Source organism: Eublepharis macularius, chromosome 9, assembly GCF_028583425.1.
Source record: "Eublepharis macularius isolate TG4126 chromosome 9, MPM_Emac_v1.0, whole genome shotgun sequence".
NCBI classification, from domain to species: Eukaryota; Metazoa; Chordata; class Lepidosauria; order Squamata; family Eublepharidae; genus Eublepharis; species Eublepharis macularius.
The window spans coordinates 78,242,779-78,265,888 of NC_072798.1; the positions used below are offsets into that span (position 1 = coordinate 78,242,779).

General features: G+C 40.8%; 1 protein-coding gene across 1 annotated transcript in view; it reads right to left on the bottom strand.

Annotated features, from left to right (window-relative positions):
- The window catches only part of ASZ1 (ankyrin repeat, SAM and basic leucine zipper domain containing 1), a 31,709-nt gene that overhangs the window by 915 nt on the left and 7,684 nt on the right, over window positions 1-23,110 (bottom strand). Inside the window, exons 4-11 of the mRNA XM_054987782.1 lie at window positions 21,054-21,165; window positions 11,571-11,682; window positions 10,986-11,120; window positions 8,316-8,437; window positions 5,260-5,335; window positions 4,790-4,846; window positions 3,423-3,535; window positions 325-430 (exon numbers count right to left, since the gene is read on the bottom strand). Coding sequence (XP_054843757.1) covers window positions 325-430; window positions 3,423-3,535; window positions 4,790-4,846; window positions 5,260-5,335; window positions 8,316-8,437; window positions 10,986-11,120; window positions 11,571-11,682; window positions 21,054-21,165 — 833 coding nt within the window. The remainder of the gene's footprint in view (window positions 1-324; window positions 431-3,422; window positions 3,536-4,789; window positions 4,847-5,259; window positions 5,336-8,315; window positions 8,438-10,985; window positions 11,121-11,570; window positions 11,683-21,053; window positions 21,166-23,110) is intronic.

The window sequence follows — 23,110 nt, forward strand, 5'->3', positions numbered from 1 at the left end:
TCAGAGCAAGTTTTAAAGTCAACAGGTTGTTGGTTTGAAAGTGCTTTCTGTTTTGATGCTGCTGCAATAAGTTTTGTTACGATGATTCTGTTGCAATGATAAGAAACTCACCAACAATAAATAATCTGGATTTCTGAACAAGGTTAAATATAAAGACCAAAAAACCTGATAGCTGCTTCCGATTTGTATCTGTAATGTAAGGCCTAATCCTAAAATGGCCCTTCAAAAAAGTGTATTAGACACATTTTAATTGTACTTAGCATCAAAGTTTAGCATTAAGTCATGACTTTACCAGCATCATATTCTTTTCACTTGTTTTAATACCTTGTGAGAGTCTGTAGGCAACTGGTTCACCACACTCTGCACAGCAGTTGTAAGGTGAATGCACTGTTTGTTGAGTTTCACAAGAAAAGTAAGAAATTCATCACCGCTGGAACAATAAAATGAGACAATAGTTATATGCTTAATATGCTCAGCATAACCTGAGTTTTCAAAACAGAAGCTAAGGCACAAGGCATGAAAACAGTATGTTAAGATCAGCAACTACATCATAATTAATTTTATGCTCTAGTCAATAGAAAGCAATCCAGATAACAATATGGTAGTTTTGCAGGCCCAGTGAGGCTTTTGACTTGTACTTCTCTAACAGGCTCCCACCTTCTGCCCCTCCTTACCCAAATAAGCAGGCTGTCTCAGGATTATGAAATACCAGGGCCGGATCTAGGGTTGCCGGCGCCCGCGCTCCTGGCGTGACATGATGATGTCATTTTGGTGATGTCATCACACGGGGCGCCAGAGGCAGCGTGCGGGGCTGGGAAACCACCCGCACCATTCGCTTCTCCGCAGGTGAATGGCGCGGGTGGCCTCGCAGCCCCCCACACTGCCTTTCGCCAGTCCTGCGGGACAGGGGGCGGCCGGCTTGCCGCACGCCCCCTGTCTTGCAGGGCAGGCAAAAGGCAGCGTGGGGGGCTGCGAGGCCACCCGCGCCATGTGCCTGCCCTGCAAGACGGGGCGGGTGGCTGCCCCCTCTCCTGCGGAGCAGGTGAATGGCGTGGGCGGCCGTGCTGCCCTTTGCCTGCCCTGCAGGACACGGGGTGTGTGGCAAGTCTGCCGCCCCCTGTCCCGCGAAGCAGGCGAAAGGCAGTGTGGGGGGCTGCGAGGCTGCCCATGCTGCCGCCTGCGCGCTCCAGCAGCTGGCAGCTGCTCCCGGCACCTCCTCCCTGGTGGCGCCAGGGGCAGACTACCCCCCCTCGATCCGGCCCTGTGAAATACTGACCATGGCATTGCTTACTTCATGGTCACATGAGTGGGGGGGGGATGAGATCTCAGCTAAGGCTTTGAATAGGTTGATAAGTTGCAAGATTTTAAAAGGCTGTGGTTAGGTATCTACTCACGACAAGGGAAAGTAGTAGAAGATACTGGCACGGACATGTTTTTGCATATTTTTTCTTGCCTTCAGTATAAAGTGCAACAGATATTTCTTCGTCTGCTTATGTAAACAAGTGATCCTTTGTGGCATCCATGGGCACCATGGTGCCCACCAATGTGTTTCCTGGTGCTCAACTTCCTTTCTCCAAAACATCTCTTCCCCAAAACAAAGGGTAAATTCTGGCTTTCCACCCCCTCACTGGAGCAGGAGGTGCCTCAGAAGAACCCAGGAGATATCAACTGTCTATCTTCAGGGAATATCCATTCAGAAACAGCTGCCTCCACCATAGACGTGGGACTTCCCGATATTTTGTGACTGACCCCATGACTCCTAGGGGAGCTATGCTGTGATGATGCCCTCTACCTGTTCTTAAAATTCCAATCATGCCCAGAGATAGGAGCGTGCACCCCAAAAAATTTAGGTAAATCTAGGGGAGTTTTTTAAATGGAATCTGAGGGGGAAAAAAGGGAATTTCCTGAATTCCAAATTGATTCTCTAATTCAAAATTGGCTATTTCCAAAAAAATTCAGTAAAATTCAGCCATTAAAAAAAAATAATAAAATTCAGCCATTATTCCCTATGGGGAAATCACTCTGAGGGTTGTCTGGTAGGTTGTGGGAGTCATCTTTCAACTACACTTCATCAAATTTGGAGGGAACCTACTCCGTCCTGACTGCCCTCTAAAGATCCCCCAAGTTTCATAAAGATTGGACCCTGGGGCCAATGTTATGGGCCCCCAAAGAAGGTGCCCCCCACACACTCCACAAAACAGGACCAAGCAGTACCCAGCAGCACAAGGCATTCCTTGCTTCAGTTTGGTTTGGGTGAAATGGATGTGAGTATCTGATGTGATGTGTGTCCTCTTGCTTCAGCTTGATTCTGGGTGGATGCCATCCCTTTGCTTCAGTTTGGTTCTGTCGAGCTTTCTGTAGGATGAGCTCAGCTTGCGTTTGGGAGTGTACCATGGCCATGCCAGCCTTGCCTCAGTATGCTTTTGCAGTGGGAGTCAGTTTTGACTGTTTTCCTAGGAGGCAATGGAGTGGCTGCTGGCACCTTGTTCAGGGGCCCATAGAACTGGTCCATTCTAGGGGTTCTTTAGAGGACAATCAGCAGTAGGTCCCCTGCAAATTTAGTGGAGTTTGCTTGAAGAATGCCACCTTCAACCCCTAGGAGAGCCCCAGATATTTTTCCCCATAAAAAATAACGGAGTGTGTGTAGGGGCAACTTTTTTGCAGGGCCCATATGACTCCAGGATCCAATCATCATGAAACTGAGTGAAGGGGGGGGGGGTCTTTAAAGGACAGGAGTAGTTTCCCTCCAAATTTGGTGAAGTTTGTTTGAAAAATGACACACACACCCAGCCCACTGAATAGCTCTATTGATTTTCCCATGGACAAATTGTACCGATTTTTTTTAACAGAAAATTTGGTAAAAATTCAGAATACTTGGTTTTTGATTTACTGAATCTCCAAAATTCAGTATTTTAATCCAAATTTCAAACCAAACTACACATCCTAACCCAAGGCTTCATCAAGTTTGGGGACCTCTGATTCTTATGCAGAGCAAAACACATATAAAAACGGTAAAATGATGGCATGGGTGGTACATGAGTGGCTATTCTGCTCTTGATACATATGCTGGAAATTTATGTGGGAGAATGGGGGTTCTCCCTAACCCCCAAATCCCCCTCCCCAAATTCCTTCGGTTTATGCAGCAGGATCTTTGACTCCAAGCAATGGTGATTTCCTGATATGTAGTGTTCATTGTTCATGCAGTCACTGATACATTCTGTCTTACAGTTTCTGTTCATGAATATTTATTTCCATGGTGAAAAACCATTATTCAATATCAGTTCTAGCTACACACTGTGCTGAATAATAATTTAAGGCTCACTGACTGTATATCAAAACAACTGTTTTAGTCTTTTTCCCTTCATAAGTTTTTCAACCAACTGGTTACTGTGCCTGTTTCTGTTTTTTCAACTATATCTTACCTAAATTCTATGTCTGTCACTCGAGATAACTCTTCAAATTTCACTTCTTCTACATGCAATTCTTTAACAGCATCTAAGATTTTCTGTTGATCTCTGATATCCTTAATCCCAATCTAAACAGGAAGACACTTAATAACTAGAAAGGCACAGAAGAAATGAGAATAAAAAGTCGAAATGATATATTATTAGGCCTTTATAACCATAATCATGGGGAGATCTCCAGGTTTATAAATTGAGAGCATTGTCTAATACGAAATCCATTTCTGAGACAATAAAACCACAACTTAAATCATTAATCTAAGTAAACTCCTTCATGATATTTTGTTACTTTGTATCTTCAAGCAAGAAGTACACATTTTAACAAGACTTTAAAAGAACTTTAAATAATGCAAAGTAGCATATAGATTAGTACAAATGAGCCATATAATAAAGGTATTCTGGACTAAATCCCCGAGTCTCATTTATTTAAATATGAGTTTTGACATTCGTTATCAGGCTGTGTTTGAAAGCTATGCAATTGTTCTTTGAATAATGTTGGCAATTTTGCACCCCTATGTGGTCAGTCTTTAGCTTTAATGCAGGAAAGTTTCCAACGTAAAGCCCTTGATTGATCACTTGAGCCTTATTTGGGATAATGAAAGATGAATAGAGATTGTTCAGAACTGGCAATAGAAACACAGATGGCAGAAACAAGATCTTTCGTACCTTATGAATGTTAACTAGACTGTGGAGTCTACAGTTTAGAACCTGTGGAAACCACAAACGAAAGGGATTTCTATCGAAGGAGCAGGACCACCTCGCCTCTCCAAAATTACCTTCCCCCAAAATGCTTATCCTGCAGGACAGGGAAGCCCAGGAACATCACGGGGTGGGGGGTGGGGTTAGATGGTCTGCTGGGTGACGAGGGAAATCACTGAATCCAATTCTATGCACATTGCTTGGGAAAATGTGCTCTTCATATGAAATCACATTCTTCAGCACCTCTCGAAATTATGTACTGACTAGGCAACATACGACATCTCAGTGTGTGCCCATTCTCCACACCTGTCAGTACTGATGCATATATTCCATTCAATTACTAATGGAAAACATGACCAGATCTGTATGCATATAGAGCTTTTTAAAAAAGGCACGAATAAACACACCCTCATTTGTTAACATGATTTCTGTAAGCAGCAGCAGACTGCCTGATCTTACTTTCTGCTAACAAGGAAACACCGATTAGGAATCAAAGACACCTAAAACAGAATAACATCACAGGAATTTAACTATCATATTCTTAATTACATCAGTTCAAGTAAACATTTACATCAGTTCAAATATCTATAAAATTATATGAACATTACAAATTGCTGTATTAAGCTAACCTGCATTAAATCCTCTTTTCTCATGGTCAAAAGCTGCCTTAAAGTCGTATCTGTCTCCTGGATGAAACAAAATTATTTTGTAATAATCACATTACAAGACAGAATCTAGCTCTTCTCAACCCCCAAATGTTACCACCCAGGACAATATAAAACAAATCAAGTATCAAGATTTGCATAAGGACATTCACACGGCTCAGAGCTGGAATTATCATTCAGACACATAAAATTAATGTCCTCAAAAATAGCTTGAACACTTACAGCGTAACCCTAAGCAGAGTTATGCTTTTCTAAATAAAATCACAGTCAATGGGCTTAGAAGGATGTATCTATGCTTAGGAATGCACTGCCATCTAATTACAACTTAACAACTTACAAATTACATCTTACCACCAGTGACACCTGAAGCAATTACATGCACTAAAATGTTATTTTCCATATATTTTCATTTCACTGGGGGGAAAAAATCTTACCTTTAGCACCTCTGTTATATGTTCCAGCTCAAGGCTGTGTAGAAATAATTCCAGGTCACCAAAGGCCGTGTAGGAACTATATACATACACACAAGTACGTTAAACAAAATCTAAACGGAACATATTTTCAAGCAAGAATACTGCCATGTAAATAAAGAAATTTATAATTTCAGTTTAGGTCCAGAAAATAGAAGGGCAAATAATATTTTAATCGTTTTTTGTGACCAAGGTCTAAAAAATGCAAACACACACAATTCTTCATGTTCTTCCTAATAAGACCAATCTTTATGATCAGAATCATTTTATAGTTTGGTGCAAGCTAGTGACAAAGAGAAATTGCTTAGGGCATGACACAGCCCAGCTGGTTAGTTCTATATGGTGACCAAACCGAACAGCCAATAACTGTCATGCAGGTATATGGGCATGCATAGTACTCCATCCCCACTGGCTTGATACCAGGGCTATGCCCAACTGGCCATGTTAAGGGAAGGACCTCCACTTTGGCATGCAGCAGCTGATATGCTGGTTGGTTGTGCTGAGAGCAGGGCTTTTTTTCAGCTGGAACGCAGTGGAACGGAGTTCCGGAACGTCTTGAAAATGGTCACATGGCTGGTGCCCCCCCACCCCCTGATCTCCAGACAGAAGGGAGTTTAGATTGCCCTCCACGCCACGGTGCAGAGGGCAATCTAAGCTCCCCTCTGTCTGGAGATCAGGGGGCGGGGCCACCAGCCAAGTGACCATTTTCTCCGAGGGCAACCCACTGAGTTCCACCACCTCTTTCCCCAGAAAAAAAGCCCTTGCTGAGAGGTCTCGTCAGGAGAAAGGCTGCAGGTAACACAGGTCTTTGGGAATGAGGAAGGAAAGAGAAAGCAGGAAATGAAACCTTGGAAGACAGCATGCTAGGAGAAGCATCTAAAAAAAGATGCGAGTTTATTTAAGCTGTAATAGCTTACCATGCCACACAAGAGCAGGGAGACTGCCTGTGGAATGGCTCCCTAGATCTTAACAGCACAGGGGCTGATGGACTAAAATAAGGACCTACCCAGTAGGAGCATACTTGCAGCAACAAACAATATGGTCTACAGTCCTTGTCCTTTACCGAAGCATCTCTTTGAACGGAGCAATCAATTTAAATACTTATTGCAAAGTTTCACGGACAGCCTGTTCTTACCAAGTCTACCCCTACTTCCACCTGAAATTTTCCTCAGGGAAGAGACCAGACTTTTGAATTCCGCAAAGTGCTACACGTTATTATAGCCAGTAGCAGCAGACGGATATAATGGTTTAAGTTAAAAAGTAGCCTGAATATTAAGAAATATCCTGTGAACTAAAATCAGAAATCAGCAATGGTATTCAATAAATAGGCAAGCAGGAAGACAGAAGGTCCAGAATACTAAAACTTTTCTTATCCATGTCCAACATTTGTAAAAGGTTTTCCAGATCACATGGCAAAGTTAGTATGCACATCCATATCTCAGTGAAGAGATGCATCCTCTGAAAAGGCTCTGGAAGCAGGTCCATAAAATGCACCAGGAAACAGACTGAACCATTACCTTTATTATACAGAGTTGCAAGCACCTTAAGACACATTTATCAAAACCCTCAGACCAGAACTAGGTAAGATTCTTATCACAGGGTTGTCAGTGAAAATGGCAACCCTATGACTGCTGCTGCAACTAGCGCTGGTCTTGGGGAAATAATACTGACTCTCAAAGTGAGATCAGACGACAAGGATTTCTCTTCTCCTATGAATTCTGACTATTAGCCCCCACCCCGCTCAGCTTTTATCATGACTAAGAGGCAAATGTGAATTGCAGCTGCATGTAATGAATAATGCATGCAACAAATAAAGTAATTCATTCATTCATTGTCTTTTAAAATTTTATTTACGCTGCATTTATAGTCCTCATTTCTCAGTGAGACTCAAGGCAGATTATACAGTATAAGTCAACATAAACGATAGCAGGGACAACCCTTAAACAATCCAACAGGCTACACAGCAACAGTCAGAACACAGTAGTATAGTCTGCAGTCCCTATCGCTTTTCAAAAATATCTCTCTAAGCCGTTTTGATACAGTACAGCCCTCCTACCTGCATAAAAAAGCCCTCCTGAATAATTCAGTTTGGCATAGTTTGTGGAAAGCCAGCAGAGTAGGAGCCTTCCTAACCTCGTCATGCAGGAAATTCCATAAGATGGGGGGCACTACAGATAATGTGCATGCACAGGCTGCTGTCAATTTTCCCCATTTGCAGGTGACACCTACAGAAGGCCCTGTTCAGATGAGCAAAGCTGCTGTGGCAGAACATAGGGAAAGAGGCAGTCCTGCAGATATGAGGGACCAAGGCCAAAATCTTGATTTGTGCCCAGTAACTGATGGGTAGCCAATGAAGTAACTGCAGAATGGGAGTAATATGCAGGCTTCTCCTAGCTCCTGATAATAACTGAGTTGCAGCATTCTGTACCAACTGGAATCTTTGAGTGGATTTCAATGGAAGACCGATACAAGGTGCATTATAGTAGTCTAGTCTTTATGTTTCTATGGTATGGATCCATGTGGCCAGATCAGCCATTTCAAGATAAAGGACCATCTCCTGAGACAGACTGAGCTGAAAGAAGGAATTTTTGCAGCTACGTTAACTTGTTTTTCGAGAAGCAGTTCTGGATCCAGTATAACTCTTAACCGAGTCCACAAGGGTCAGCTGAACCTCACTGGAAGTGGGGCACACAATGTCCAATATCTCTGCCTTCCATCTTGTCTGGGTTCATTTTCAATTTGTTTGCTTTCAGCCACTTGACCACAGCTGTCAGGCAATGGCTCAGGACCTCTACTGCATCACCGTGGGATTCAGATAGCGAGATACAGAGCTGGGTGTCATCAGTATATTGATGACCCCCAATTCCAAAGCTAAGAAAATCTCCTGAAGACTTTACACAGAAGTTGAATAAGATGCTTTGAAGAAAGGGATTGCATTAAAGTTAAAAGAGAAATGAGCCAAACATTCATTAAGCAATGCCTTTGTAAATTTAAATGAGTTACTATTTTTTTCCCATTACCTGGCTGTATGACTTCTGGCTGCCTCTGGTATTTGTATAAGTCTCTGAATAGCCTCTTCCTTAGACAAATTCTGAAACCTTCCCTGGAAAGGATGTGCAGTCAAAGAAAGCAAACTGAAGAGCTAAAAGGACAATAAACAAACAGTGTTAATATTTCACGGGGCAGAATGCTTTTGATATTTCCAGAACAGGCACAGTTCACTTTAACTAGTATTAGACAGTTGCTAATTCAGATAAAACAATTTCTACTAAGCTGCAACTTTTATAGGTAAGCATTTGTTGCTATTTTTTCAATATTTACTCCTCAAAGGTGAAAATGCCAGTAAGTGATCCCTCAGTGGCAACATGCATTGAAATTATGACACACTTAGGAAGACACTTCATAGGCAATTTTACACAGCTCTGAGAAATTGCCTCTTCGCGATTAGATCTCTTTAAGTTGCAGCTGGTGTGACCTATACGGTAACAGCCTGTTGCAGCAAACACACATCAGAGTTCCATGGCACCTTAAAGATAAGTAGAATTTATAGAATAAATATTCACTGCCTACAATCCTTCTAAGAAACATGTAAACTCCAGTTGGAAGGGACAGAGACTATTTCTATGTGAACATTTCCTGGCCTTTTGGGAAGTTGTGATATGTCCATACAGGATGGATGGATGGATATATGTGAACATCTATGTGAACATTTCCTGCCCCACCTCTCTCTCTATATATGTGTGTGTGTGTGTGTGTGTATACATATACATATACATATACATACATACATATACATATACATACATACATATACATATACATATACATATACATATACATATACATATACATATACATATATATATATATATATATATATATATGCCTACTTATATTTGCCTACTTATTCATTTAGCCTCTACCTATATTACTGAGACACCAGGCAGATTACAGAAATAAAAGAATACACAAAAGACCCGTACTACATTCTGTGAACAATGCAATAAAACTGGATGACATATTTAGACACACACACACACACACAAACAAACACACACACGAGTGAAGTACCGATCCATAACAGAAACTAACATAATATAGTTTCTGTAATAGAAGGACTATTAAAATTCATAGTGGCACATTGACCTGTAATGCCAATTAAATCCAAATGGAACAGCATCTGTTAATAAGTTCTAGTTCAGTTCCTGGCTGCAAAATTATTTGTACTGCTTTAACTTTTGACACAAGATAATATTATGGACAAAGCCAATACCACCACCATTCAGAAATCAGTCACTACCAGTATCCCAAAATTTCACTGCTGACCTGAGTCACTAAATTTTAACAAAAACTTCAAAATCTTCAAGTACCCAAGCTAAAATTTACTGGGAAACTATAGTTTGTTCAGTCTGGATTTAATCAGGATTATGCTTTTGTTCCTGCCTGGCATATGGTAGCATTCAAACTGGGATTGAGAGTTATAACATGAATTCTTGCACTGTTGCAGAATGGCATTAAAAAGTTAAATGAAAGCAGGGAAGGAGACCACCACAGGCCCACTTATTTATTTGCCTACTTGTTCATTTAGCCTCTACCTATATCACTGAGACACCAGGCAGATTACAGAAATAAAAGAATACACAAAAGACCCGTACTACATTCTGTGAACAATGCAATAAAACTGGATGACACATCTAGAGAACAATGAAATAAAAGCAGTAATACTACACCCAAAAATAGGAAGGAGAGAAGGAAAAAATACCTATTTTTTTCAGATAAACCCTGTTCCCTTTAAATATCCTCCTGAACTTTTTAAAAAGCCCACCCAAATTTTAACAACCATTTCTAGTCTATGTCAGAGCACTGTATCCGTTCAATCTTCATACAGAAATGCCAAACCATACCTTTTGTATTTCATGGAGCTCTAATTCTATTATTTATAATTTATTCCTCTCTCTATATCTATACATACGGATCTTCACCAGGGCCGATTCCAGACGGCCCTCACCTTCCCGAAACGTCGCGCGTCGTCGCGCATCGAACGCAAAATATTGCGTTTTCTCACACGAGTTTTGCGCGACGTCGTGCAAAACTCGCACGAGAAAACGCGATATTTCGTGTTTGACACGCGACGACGCGCAACGTTTCAGGATGGCGAGGGCCGTCTGGAATCGGCCAAGCTTGAGGTTTGTTCTAATTCACAAAAGTACGTTGCAACAAGGGTACCATCTTAAATGTCAAGGCGCTTAGCAGGTTGTAACTCTGCTTAGGATGGGACTGTCAATCTGTTAATTTTTAAGATGCCACAACTTTTCATTGTTTTTATAGCCTTATAGCATAGCTGCAATGGACACTGGCATTTCTAGGCTATTTAAACCTCTAATTACACTGCAGAATTTCAGAACGTTCATAGAAAGAAAAGCACCAGATAAACATACTTCATTTCAAATGCAGAAATAAATATTTCAGTTAAAATTAAGTGCTGGACAAATTAGTTAAAGAGGACTCAAATATTAACTAAGTCATTGAAAAAAGCTTAATTTAATTCAAATTTCAAAAGTAAATAAAGGAAAAATATAATACAAGGAGTAAATAAAAGCTATTCAGATCGTCTGAGATGTAGAACACAAATTTAGAAGACTTTTTCAAAAGAAGAAAGAATGATTCTCGCAATCCCCACAAAACAATACCTCTGAATGCCTGTTGTTCTTTGCCACCTCCCCTGGCGTCTGTCCATCTTTTGTCTGTATGGATTTATCAGCTCCAAGTTCAAGCAATTTGAAGACTACTTTCTTGTGTCCCTGACGGGCTGCCCATGTTAGTGCCTGTGGCAATTGATTAGTCTTTTAGCAATACACAAACAAGAACCTAAAACATATGGGGGAAGGGGAATCACTTGCTCACTTGCCTCCCCCCTGCCACACCCCACTGATCTGTCTGCCCCTCCCTCTCAGCCACTGCTCTTCCACTTGCCCCCACCCAATTCACCCACTCGCCTCCCTGACTCCTCCTTTTTCAAAATGTCTGTCAAGACTTTGTGACATAGTATCACAAGATCTTGGCTTTTTCCCATATAAGTTTAGGTTTGAGCACTTTTTTATTTTCTGATTTTTCTGCAAACCTGGGGATTCCCTCAAGTTTGTAGAAATATGTCCTTTCTGGATACAGTGCTGCCAGACACAGCACATTTCAGTAAACTTTAAGGCTATGCTGGTAAGATGCTTTTGGAAACCAGTGAAACATCAAGTTATTATTAGATAAGACAGCTGACTTACTGTGTAACCATTTTCATCCTGAACATTTACTTGCGATCCATGAGCAACAAGAAGAGTAACGACTTGAGGATGGCCTTCACGAGCAGCATACATTAATGCAGTATTTTTCTTTCTATGGAACAATACATAACACCTGTTAAAGTAGTAATGGTATACCCATTCAAACAATATTTAGTCTGTTACTGATAAATTAATTCTCATTTGTAAAGAACTCAACAAAGCTTACAGTGAAATCCTATGCAACATCCTACTTCAGCTTAAGCCCACTGAAATCAATTGGCTTAGACTGGAATAATTTTGCTATGACCGAGAGGGACCACCCTACATGTTCAGAGGTTCTCTGGTAATTAAAAAAGGTTGAAGTTATACGTTTAATAGTAATACTTATTTTGTGTGTATGTTTGGTAGGTTGGCACAAAGGATTTATGGTAGACATGTGGGGCTTCAGGTTGATGAAAATTGCAATTGTGGTTGTCTGTGAGCTATGGAATGAGTCCCAACTGTTCTTGATAGTCTGTGTCCTGGTGAGCAAACCAGCTCTGCTTCAAGATGAAGAAAAGCAGAAGACATCCATGTATTAATCGCACTACATACCACTAGAGGGACCCCTAAAACACATAATAAAAGACTACATTTCAACACTTCAGCAAAAGAGATACTAAAAGTACTTCACATCAGAAAGACTGCAGATCAGCTTTTCAAACAATCTAGGGCAATCCTGCTTCACCAGCCTTTTGGAGTTCCTCGACAAGCAGGTGAATAAGAGGAAGCCACTGAAAATTATATACCTGAACACCCAAAAAGCTTTTGGCAAAATGCTGTGATAAAGACTATTGAGTAAACTTAACAATAACGGGTGAAGAGGATGAGTTCTCTCATTACACTGGAAAGGAAGGAAAGGAGTGCTTGCCTGGGGACTCTTCCTCAAAGGCACAACAATGAAGGAAGCTGTCTTCTAGAAGGAAGGAAGGGATTGTTCGACTGCTTGCAAAAAGTCTGTTTCATCTAGGACAGAACTATTGCCAACTGCTCTGCTTTGTTAATTAGTTTGTTGGTGGCAAGTAATATTTGTATTCTGTGTGAGAGGGCAGAGCTTTTTTTGGGACACTGTAAGCCACTCTGGGTCTGCACTGAGCAGAGAAAATGGGTTAAAACTGCCCCATATAAACAAACAGGAGACAGAGGGTAGGAATAAATGGATTTTCCTTGCAATGGAGGTCAGCAAGCAGAGAGGTCCTCCAAGGATTTTTATTGGACTGGTATTACTTAATGCAGTCATAAATTTTATTTTTATTTTTTATTCATTATTTATAGTCTGCCTTCCTCATTGAGACTCAAGGCAGATTACGCAGTGTAAATCCAATCAACAGCAGGGCCACTGAATAAGCAGTACTACAAGTTATGGATAATAGCAATTTGAAAAACAAGCCTAATTCCAGAGATGAAACATAGCTGAACCAAAACATAACTGGATGTGACATATTAAATGATGCAGAAACTACCCAGGAGGAACATACCTACATCAGTACACCGGATGCTGTAGTACAGTCCACAGTCTCCATCCCTCTATTAAAGGATCTCTCTGAGCCACTTCCCACAGCACAGTCCTATTATCTGAGTGAAAAAGCCTCCTGAGTCATTCAGTTTTGCAAAGTTTGCAGAAAGCCAAGAGAGTGGTGGCTCTCCTGATCTCTTCAGGCAGGCTATTTTACAAGGTAGGGGCCACAAGAGAGAATGTGCATTATACAGGCAGTAATCGATTTTGTCCAATTGGAGGGTGGTATCTGCAGAAAGTCCTGTTCAAATGAGTGAAGCTGCTGGGGCGGAGCACGGGGAGAGAGGTGTTCCTGCAGATATGAGGGACCAAGGCCATGGAGAACTGTATGTGATAGCCAAGAACGAGCCCAGTTTCTGGTGAGTAGCCAGAATGACTGCAGAACAAGAGTAATATGGATGCTCCACCTAGCTTCTGATAACAGTTGCGCTGTGATGTTCTGCACCATCCACTAACAGCCTCCAAGCTGACCTTGAGGGGAGACCTCTGTAGAGAACATTATAGTCGTCTAATCTGGATGGCATTAATCCAAGTGGCCAGATTAGCTGTATCAAGGTGACAGGAAAGCAAGAATGAGCAGTAAAGTTGCCACATTTGCAGATAATACCAATTTATCCCCGATTACAAAAACAGAATCGGATTGTGAAATGCTCCAAAGCAATATATTCAAATTGGGCAAATGAGCAACGAAATGGTGAGTGCAATTCAATGCAAGTAACTGTAAGTGAAGTGCACAGGAGTGCTGTTAGGTCTGCATGGATGTCAGCCGAGGGAGAGATTATTGTTTGGTGGTAGCTTAAAACAAAAGCAGATCCCATTCTAGTGAGAATATCATAATTACTGTCAATAGCATATTGCCTTCATATAAATTTATGACATAGCCACACTTACAGTGTTATATATAGTTCTGGCGTCACAGTGCAAAAAGGGGGGGGGGTCAAAATACTTGAAAATATAGAGCAAAAGGCAAATAGAGCAACCCAAGTTTGAAACCTCTTTCCAGAAAAGGCTAAAGCATCCAGAAAACAATGCAGTGTAGAAAGTGGGTATGTTCTTCCTTTCTTCTAATATTTACTTACTTACTTATGTCATTTATAATCCACCTTTCTCACTAAGACTCAAGGCAGATTACACAGTATGAGATTAGTACAATCAGTATCAAGTACATTTCTATAAACAACGCCACTGGGTAAATAGATACAAGTTTTAAAAGACATAGCATTAGCAAGAATCCAATACAGCGCAGAAGAAATACTGAAACAGAACATAATCAATTATAAGAATGGCATTAGACAACATGAAGCATAAGTAGAATACAGGAGTACATATTTAAAGCAACAGATAATATGTAAGGCAACACAGTAGTGAAGTCTACGGTCCCTATCTCATTGGCGAAACATCCGAGACCACCTCCCTACAATACTGCCCTCCCATTTGAGGGAAAAGCCTTTTTGAATAATTTGGTTTTGCATCGAATTTGCATTAAACTTGACTGGGGTGCGGGAGTGCGCTCAAAACTGCACAGGTAATTTATGTGATTCATTGCCATATAATATGGCGATTATCTATTAGACAAATTTACAGACTGCTATTAGCCATAACATGCCGCTGCATATCAGTCACTTGGAAGCAAGGAAGGGATCTGCAATTGTCTTCAGGCCCCGACTGTGGGCTCTCGGGAAGCGCTGGGCTTGCCACTGTGGGAAACAGAATGCTGCAAAAGAGCTTCCACTGAACTGGCAGCATTTTTTTTTACACACTTAGTAAGCATTTTACATGTTGCTATAAGCCTGGGAGGTCTGCTAAACAATTGGTTAGGTCCAATTAATTGTAAGCAGAGCTCTACCTTGGAAGGTATCTTTCCACCTTTCTCTTCTTTATACGGCTTCCCATAATCCACCAAAAGCCCTTCCTTTCAGGAACAGTACAGGATGCAGTGGTCAGTCAGTCATGCTACTTTTCCCTCAAACTTCACAGAGGTTGCATATCTAATCCTTTATAAGAAACGGTTGAAACCATGTTGTTTCTTCTTGGTGGTCTTTGAAGTTGCTATTCTCAAAAAGACAGAAAAAAGAAACTAGGAACATTTGAGCCAGCTGCATGAGAAATGGGCTAAATGGTTTTTTCCAAGTTACCTAAAGCTTTGGCTCACCCAGAGTTGCGAGCCCTCCGCATGAGTTGAAGGGCAAGAGCCAAAGGGGACTTGCAGTCCATATGAGCCACGCTGTCAGAATTAGCACCAGCCCAGGGCATCCTTGTATGTTACCTGAAGACCCTCTCTTTGCCAGGAAACATGACTTAGAGCGCCTCAAGATCCCAGAGCCATGTGCAGGTACAGGTAGACTCCGCATTTGATATCAAACTAGAGAACTGTGATCAGGCTATGTGCATAAGGGAAAGGGAAACAGCCGAGGGATGGGTTTCACAGTTCCTTCTGTGACCCTCAAAGACTCCTCACACCCAGGCCCTGATGAATGAACAATGCTTGCAGGGCATCATTTTCCCCAGTTAGGACATTAGTCATCACAACCACCCCATGAAGGGCTGTGGCCAATGATGTCAGTCATCCAGGCCCATGAGGGGTCTGACACCTCCCAGTCACAACCACCTGGAAATAGTCAGGAGGAAAGGATAAAAAAGCGACTTCACTGGCAAAGCCAATTTTAGTTTTGCAGCTCATACCTTCTTCTACCACTAACATGGGAGCTGGTTTTCATTCCCAGACCTGACAAGTGATGGCAACCCCTGATCAGGACAGAGAAAGCATGTCAGAACGGAGGTCTGTTGGGTTTGCTTAAACATCTATTGTTTTTTAAAAAGCATTTTGAACAGCCAGCATGGGAGCCAAGCAAAATAAAAATATTTAAATATGTTAATATAGTTGTCTGCCTAACACAAGGATACTTGGATTACATGAGACGCCCAACAAAGTGGTGTAATTATGTTACACTTCATCTGCCCCGTACCTCACATCCCATACTGTACTTTCCATAAAAAGATGATTGTATGAAGTTAATGGGAAATAAGTTAGCAGCAATCCACATTTAATCGATTCCCAATAATTCTAACCCACTCTAATAATCTTTTCTCATTTTTTAAAAATCTTTGCTCCATAGTTCTCTATTAGCTCCCTCCAATTTTGTTTTCTTTCCCATTAACTCTGCCTCCTCCTTTCCCCTCTACCTATTGGTCATCCCTTCTGCATTCCCCTCTCCTTGTCTCCAACAGCCGTTCTGGCTCCTCTTCCCTGATCGTTGTTTCATCCTTCTTGTTCCTTCTCCCATCACCATTATCCTCCCCCACCAGCATTTCACTATTCCTCTCCTCCACGTGCTTCTATTTCCTTTCATTATTCTCACCGTCCCACATTCCTTTCACATACTTCATGCTTCCCATATATACCTATCTCTCTCTCTCTCCTACCCCACAGCACTGTTTCCCTCCCTGTCCATTACACCTCACCTTTTGCCTCCATTCCCATTTGTTTCCCACCCTTTCCCAAGTTCACATGAACCAGCCCACAACTGATTTCTTTAACTCCGCAAACCCTTACCACCCACCTCTTTCCACCTCACATAATTAACACCCCCTTAAACCATCAGTTTTCTATCAATTCCTTCTAATGCTGAAATCCTACTTTCTACTTAAATGCAAGTAGGACACATACATGAACAACAACAACAACATTCAATTTATATACTGCCCTTCAGGGCAACTTAATGCCCACTCAGAGCAGTTTACAAGGCATGTTATTATTATCCCCACAACAATCAGCCTGTGAGGTGCGTGGGGCTGAGTGACCTCCGAAAAGCTGTGACTGCCCCAAGGTCACCAAGCTGGCTTCAAATGGAGGAGTGGGGAATCAAACCCAGTTCTCCAGATTAGAGTCCTACCACTCTTAACCACTACATTAAACTGGCTGCCACCGCGGCATCTACTTTTGCCTTTATCAGTTTTATGCTTATAATAGTTCAACTTCTGTCAGTATCCTGTGCTTCAAATTGGTGAAGATGCTGTTCTGACTCTGCTGAATTGCAGACAGACGTCCAAGGTTCAATCAAATGACTGTTTGGCTCAGATATAGGACCCAGCAGAAAGGGGTTCAGCACCAGTGGAGGAAAGGAAATAAAGCACTGGAATTCTACCCCTTCCCATCCTCCTCACACAAATCTATCAAATACAGGAGATTCCAAGTCTCAAAACTATGAGCACCATGGAAATATTATGTACTGACAAGTGTCTCCTTGACAATGACATCTTTATAACACCACTCAGATACATAGTGTAGCTCTGCCTAGGAATCCATTTTAACTCTCAGGACCACATTCAACAGTGGACTACGCTTATATCCAAGTGAGCCCTCTCTCTTTTAGGAAGCTTCTCATCGATGCTGTCTTCTGAGGGACTCAAAATCTACTGAGTCAGGGCCTGAAGGAAGGGGAAGGGGTGTGTAAGTCCGAGAAAAAGAACCACAGGAGCCACCAGGGCATTAACTGACAGCTCTGTCTACAAACCCCATGGGTTTACAATCATGAATCGGCCAGCAGAGTCACCAGCACAGGTACCAGGCCCTGCAACAGACCCAGATGCCAGCTCTGCCCCTATATCTACCCAGGGAATACAATTACAGGACCCAATGGCGTCAACTACACTGTCTCTGGCTCTTACAGCTGCTCATCCTCCAATCTGATATATGCCTTCATGTGCCAACAATGTCCTTCTGCTCTGTACATTGGACAAACCAGCCAACCTCTACGCAAAAGAATAAATGGACACAAATCTGACATTAGAAATGGAAACGTCCAAAAACCAGTGGGAGAACACTTCAATCTACCAGGACATTCCACCAAAGACTTAAAGGTCGCTGTGGTTCAACAGAAACCTTTCAAAAACAAAATCCAACGGGAGGCTGCTGAATTGGAATTCATATGCAAATTTGAATCTGTCAAGCTGGGACTGAATAGAGACTATGAATGGTTATCACATTATCACAGGTAACAGATTCCCTTTACAGAGGCGTGGTCTGGGGGAGCCCAGTGACGCCTGGTGTGGGCTTTCGGGGACCACAGTTCTCTTTGTCAGATGCAGCTGGCAGGGAGAGCTGTGGTTATCGAAGGCTTATACTACATAGGAATTGGATACTTTCACTGCTACAAACTAATACGGCAAACTGACTGCACACCAAAAGGAGATGTTTACATTTCCAAGCAAAGGAATGTTTTGATTGCCTCCACGCTAATTGCATTCTGTCCCCTTGTGATATATGTCCCCTTCTTTCTCCTCTCTCTCTTCTCCCCTCCTCTTCTGTATCTGCCCAGTTTGGATCAGGCATCTGACGAAGAGAACTTGATTCTTGAAAGCTTATGCTACAATAAAATTGGTTAGTCTTAAAGGTGCTACTGGACTCTTTTTGATTTTGCTACTACAGACTAACACGGCTAACTCCTCTGGATCTAAAACCCCATGGGGAATCCCTGTCTCTGGAGGGTCTTCATTCTACAACTATGTACAAACTGATATGAGTTCACAGAAGAGGCTGTCAGGAATCCTGCCTCCAGACCAGCTGAACTCATTATTCAGACTTGGGCAGCAATACTTACTAGTGAGTAAGCCACTGAGGTAAAGGGACTTACTTCAGAGTACACATGTTTAAGATTGTGTCATTAGTGTTCATGCCCAACATGAGATAAATCACAGTAACAACTGCCACATGCCATCTATTCACATTGAAAACATATCTGATGCACAACATTAGACCCTGAGGTTAGGTAATCATGATTAAATACAGGTAGTAAAAATGAAATACTCTTCAGGCTGACAGCTGGTATTTCTTTCAAGGAAAAAGATCAAAGGTCTATATTGTAGTAAAATATTAAGTTGTATGTAACTGTCCTAATCTCTGTTTTGATCCGATTTATGGTAGAGTTTATCATCTGAAGTGTAAGTGTGAACGCTTTTCCCAGGGCATTTGCCTTTATTGAGATGTCATTTCACAATGTCAACAATCATACAATGATAAAGTCAAGGCCGCCGAAGTTACACAGTAGTGTTGGCATGGTGCAATGTTAAATGCAGCAATAAATATTTCTGTGAAAATTAAGTGTTGGGCAAATTAGTTAAAGAGGACTCAAATATTAACTAAGTCACTGACAAAAGCTTACACTTTGAAAAATACTGCACAGTTCCTCCACATTAAGGTATTTGCAATCACTTCTTACAAATTGATCTAGAATTTGCACTACAGCTATCTAGTATTTACACACTTGATGACCAAGTATAATTTTTTTTAACATAGTAGAAAGCTTGGAGTCACAATGGGCCTTAAAGCAGAAGGAATATACTACTAACATTTCATCGCTATCTATTTAAACTCACGAATTAAACTGAGAAACTGCATTTTTCATTGTTTTCAGTGCTGACTTTCTCCTATAGATAGCAAAATTCTTAATAAATGAACTGCACAAACTTATCTTTTCTACTAGCACCTGAAAATGATAATTCCCATCTTTACTAGTCTTGTTTACAATACAGAAACAGAGCCAACATGACATTAAGACAATTTAACACAACAATTTTGGAAAACTAGTACATCCAGTTTACACCAGAGGTTCTGCACAACCCAGTTTTGACCTACATGTACCATACTGTATATACTCAAAAGGAAGACAACTCGAAAGGAAGACAACCACCCTAAAACTAGAGAAGATTATACATAAGAGCAAATGACCCTGGATTTAAAAAACTCTTAAAAAGTAGCAGCATAAACAAGTTATTTTTATAACTTGTTTATCATAACTATGATAATTTTTACAAAAATAAACAATACAGAATATAGAATAACTACTTTTATTTTTGCATGGCAACTCTTCACAAACCACAAACATCATATTTTAAGTTGTATTTATTGATTTATTTTATGACGTTAGCCACCTGGGGCATATATTTGAGGGTGGTCATAAATCATTTACACAAAATAAGGATGTCTTGATTACTTAAAATTAAGGCTCTCCCCATCCTAGTTGCTTCCATGCTACCCTAGCACCCACGCAGACAAGCATCCACAAAAAGTTTATCTTTAGCAGCCATATAAACCTGACCACCATGGATATGGTATCTTTCTATTACTCCCCTAGATTTGACCTGGTATAAAACGTATGGTAAAATTTCATTATTAGTTTAGTCGATGCTACACATAATCAGCTTCCCGGAAGGTTCAATGCACACATGGGGCAAAGTTATCACTTCGTAAAGCCATGCTTTTAAGTCACCAGTGGTTCAGCACCCTGCATAAGAGCACCACTATGATAGTTAATGGGAAATAAACTGCCCCTCCTTAGACCTATTTATTTATTTACTTTATTTTACAGCCCACTTTTTCATTGAGACTGAAGCTTGAAAATATAAAAACTACTCAATCAATCAATCATAAGACATTCAAACGATGCAGTAGGTCTAGGATTACATATTCAGAAAGCAATACAATCAGAAAACTGTTTAAGGCAAGACTTAGCATAAAAAATGCAGAAAGTAGATTGCAAAGGAAAAAGACAGCGCAGTAAAAGCAAGGCAATGCATACAATGAACATGGCAATAGACCACAATCCTATTATAAAAGAACCATCCTGAACTGCTGGCTATACCTACAATTACTACCATAGATACAAAGAACCAATATACTAGATCGAAGGGCTAGTAATTTTTGCTGGTTTGTAAAGCTGAGTATTCAACCAGAGAAAAGAACTGAAGTGATGAGACAGATTACTATACAAAGCACTGCTAAACTTATTAGCACAACAACACATCAGGAAGACAATGGAAAAATTGACCAGTTGTAATAGGCGTGGTGGAAATTGCATATGGGGTACTGTATTTGTTTTAAGGGGGTGAAGGCATACTTAAACGATCTGGACTGCAAAATGCCTGCTTACCTGCATGCAGCATTAGGATTGGCATTCCTTGAAAGGAGCAGTTCTACACCCCTCAAAATCTGCTCTTCTGAAGCACGTGCCGTGCATGCAGCCATCAAAACTGTATATTGATCTAAATGAAATATATGCAAACAAGCTGATAACCAGGATCAACTCTGTATAAGGACTCTTATAACCTGAAGCATCGCATAATTACCTGTAATGGAGTACTACACAAATAAAGTGAAGACAGACTCAAATTTTAGACTGCCAAATTATCTTGAAATGTAATTTTAATACTGCAAAATTAAAATATTTAGTATTTAAATCCAATTATGATTAGCTGGATTTAATGCTCATGTCAACAGTATTTTTCATTGTAGCTCTACAAGCAAGCTTTTGTTGAAAAAATATACTGTACATCTTCCTCTTGCTATTTTATGCACATCTTTTGCCATGGCAATTGCGGGGGAGGAATGTTGAATCCCACTCTTTCTCTACACTAAGTTTTGCTGAGCTGTGTATCATCATGCCAATACTGACATATTAGAGAAATTAATTCCCAAGCATCAATATTCTTTTACCGTATAAAAATACTTAAAGACAAAAAATAGCTCAGAATTCAACTTCATTCCTAGCACTTTAGGGCGTATGGCAACAATGCGGATGGGATGGGGGAAGAAAAGAGAGAGACCAGAGAGACTTCTGAGGTAACTGCCCTCTGGATTTATGGCTCTCCCAGTCCCAAATTCTGGCTTCTTTTATTTGTTCAAGCCCCCACAGCTGACCAAAATCAGTAAAAGGGAGACACGCCTTTATTAACTGGTTGGTAGATTTTTGTTCCCTAAAGAGCTCTCATTTGGGACCTTAAAAGAAAAATGTGATGCTTAATTGTGAGGTAAGTATAAACTCCTTTTATACAGTTATTTTTACTGGCAGAAAAGACAAACGGCAAATGTTTATTTACAAAGTATAAGGGGTGTAACACAAAAAGGTTTCGTGTATGTACAACTTGCTTTCAACTTCATTCTCCAGAGATTATAAGATTCTCCCACTGGTAGTTAACACGCTGGGCCTTAGTTATCATTCACAAACACTGAGGGGGAGACTTAATTCCTCTTTCTCCAGAAAGGGTTCCTCAGTGTTCAAGGTTCAACTGGAACCTTTTTACCACAGCTGACAAGGTTTACTACTCAGGTTCCAGGCTGCTCTTTCAACTCACAGATATCCAGGTCACAGAAGCTGTACACAGAAAGTCAGATTTGATGAACCCTTCACAGGGTGCTTTATTCCCCTTCCCTTCCCTGGCCCCAAATACTAAAAGCCCAAATAAAAAGCTCTCTAAGCATACACTGTTATCTACAGATGCCAAATTGGTGGAGGTGGAAAGTATATCTTTTACTTTCTAAAGCTGAGGCTGGCTCACCCCCTCCCATGTAGTGGAGTCCCAAGGGCTCTGAATAGCTGCCAATCACTGGCAGAAATAATGCCCAAATCACAAGGGTAAATTCAGAGCCTAGGAGAATGGGCAAGACTTTGGGAATGATGGGCACAGGGGCCTATACTCTTGTCTGTGTTGCAGCTGAAGTAGGAACAGAACTCTCTACAAAAAGAGATATTTCTGCAAGATAGTATACCATTATGGAAAGAATTTTTAAGATTATATTTTTTTACCTATTGCAATCAGTTATGATAATTATTAACTCTTGAGGATAATGCTTGCTTTAAATTTTATATATAATTGATTTTACCATGAGACTCTACAACATTGTTAGATGTCACCAGTGATCAAGGAAGGACAGTTATAATCACTACCTCTATGACTCAGAGGCAGTCCCAGCAAAACCACCAATCCCTTCCCAATGGAAAGCTAAGAAATAATGGAACACCCCCCAGAAAAACTTTCCTTTTCAGAATGACTATTTTTAAAACTTGCTTTAAAAAACATTTGTTTTATCTACTCTATAGTCTCTCAAAATTTCAGTAACTATGTATTATCTAAATAAGGCAATCATCCTATCTATCTGCATTCTATAGAACTGCATTCTAAATCCTCTTATTTCCATCAGATTTCTCTG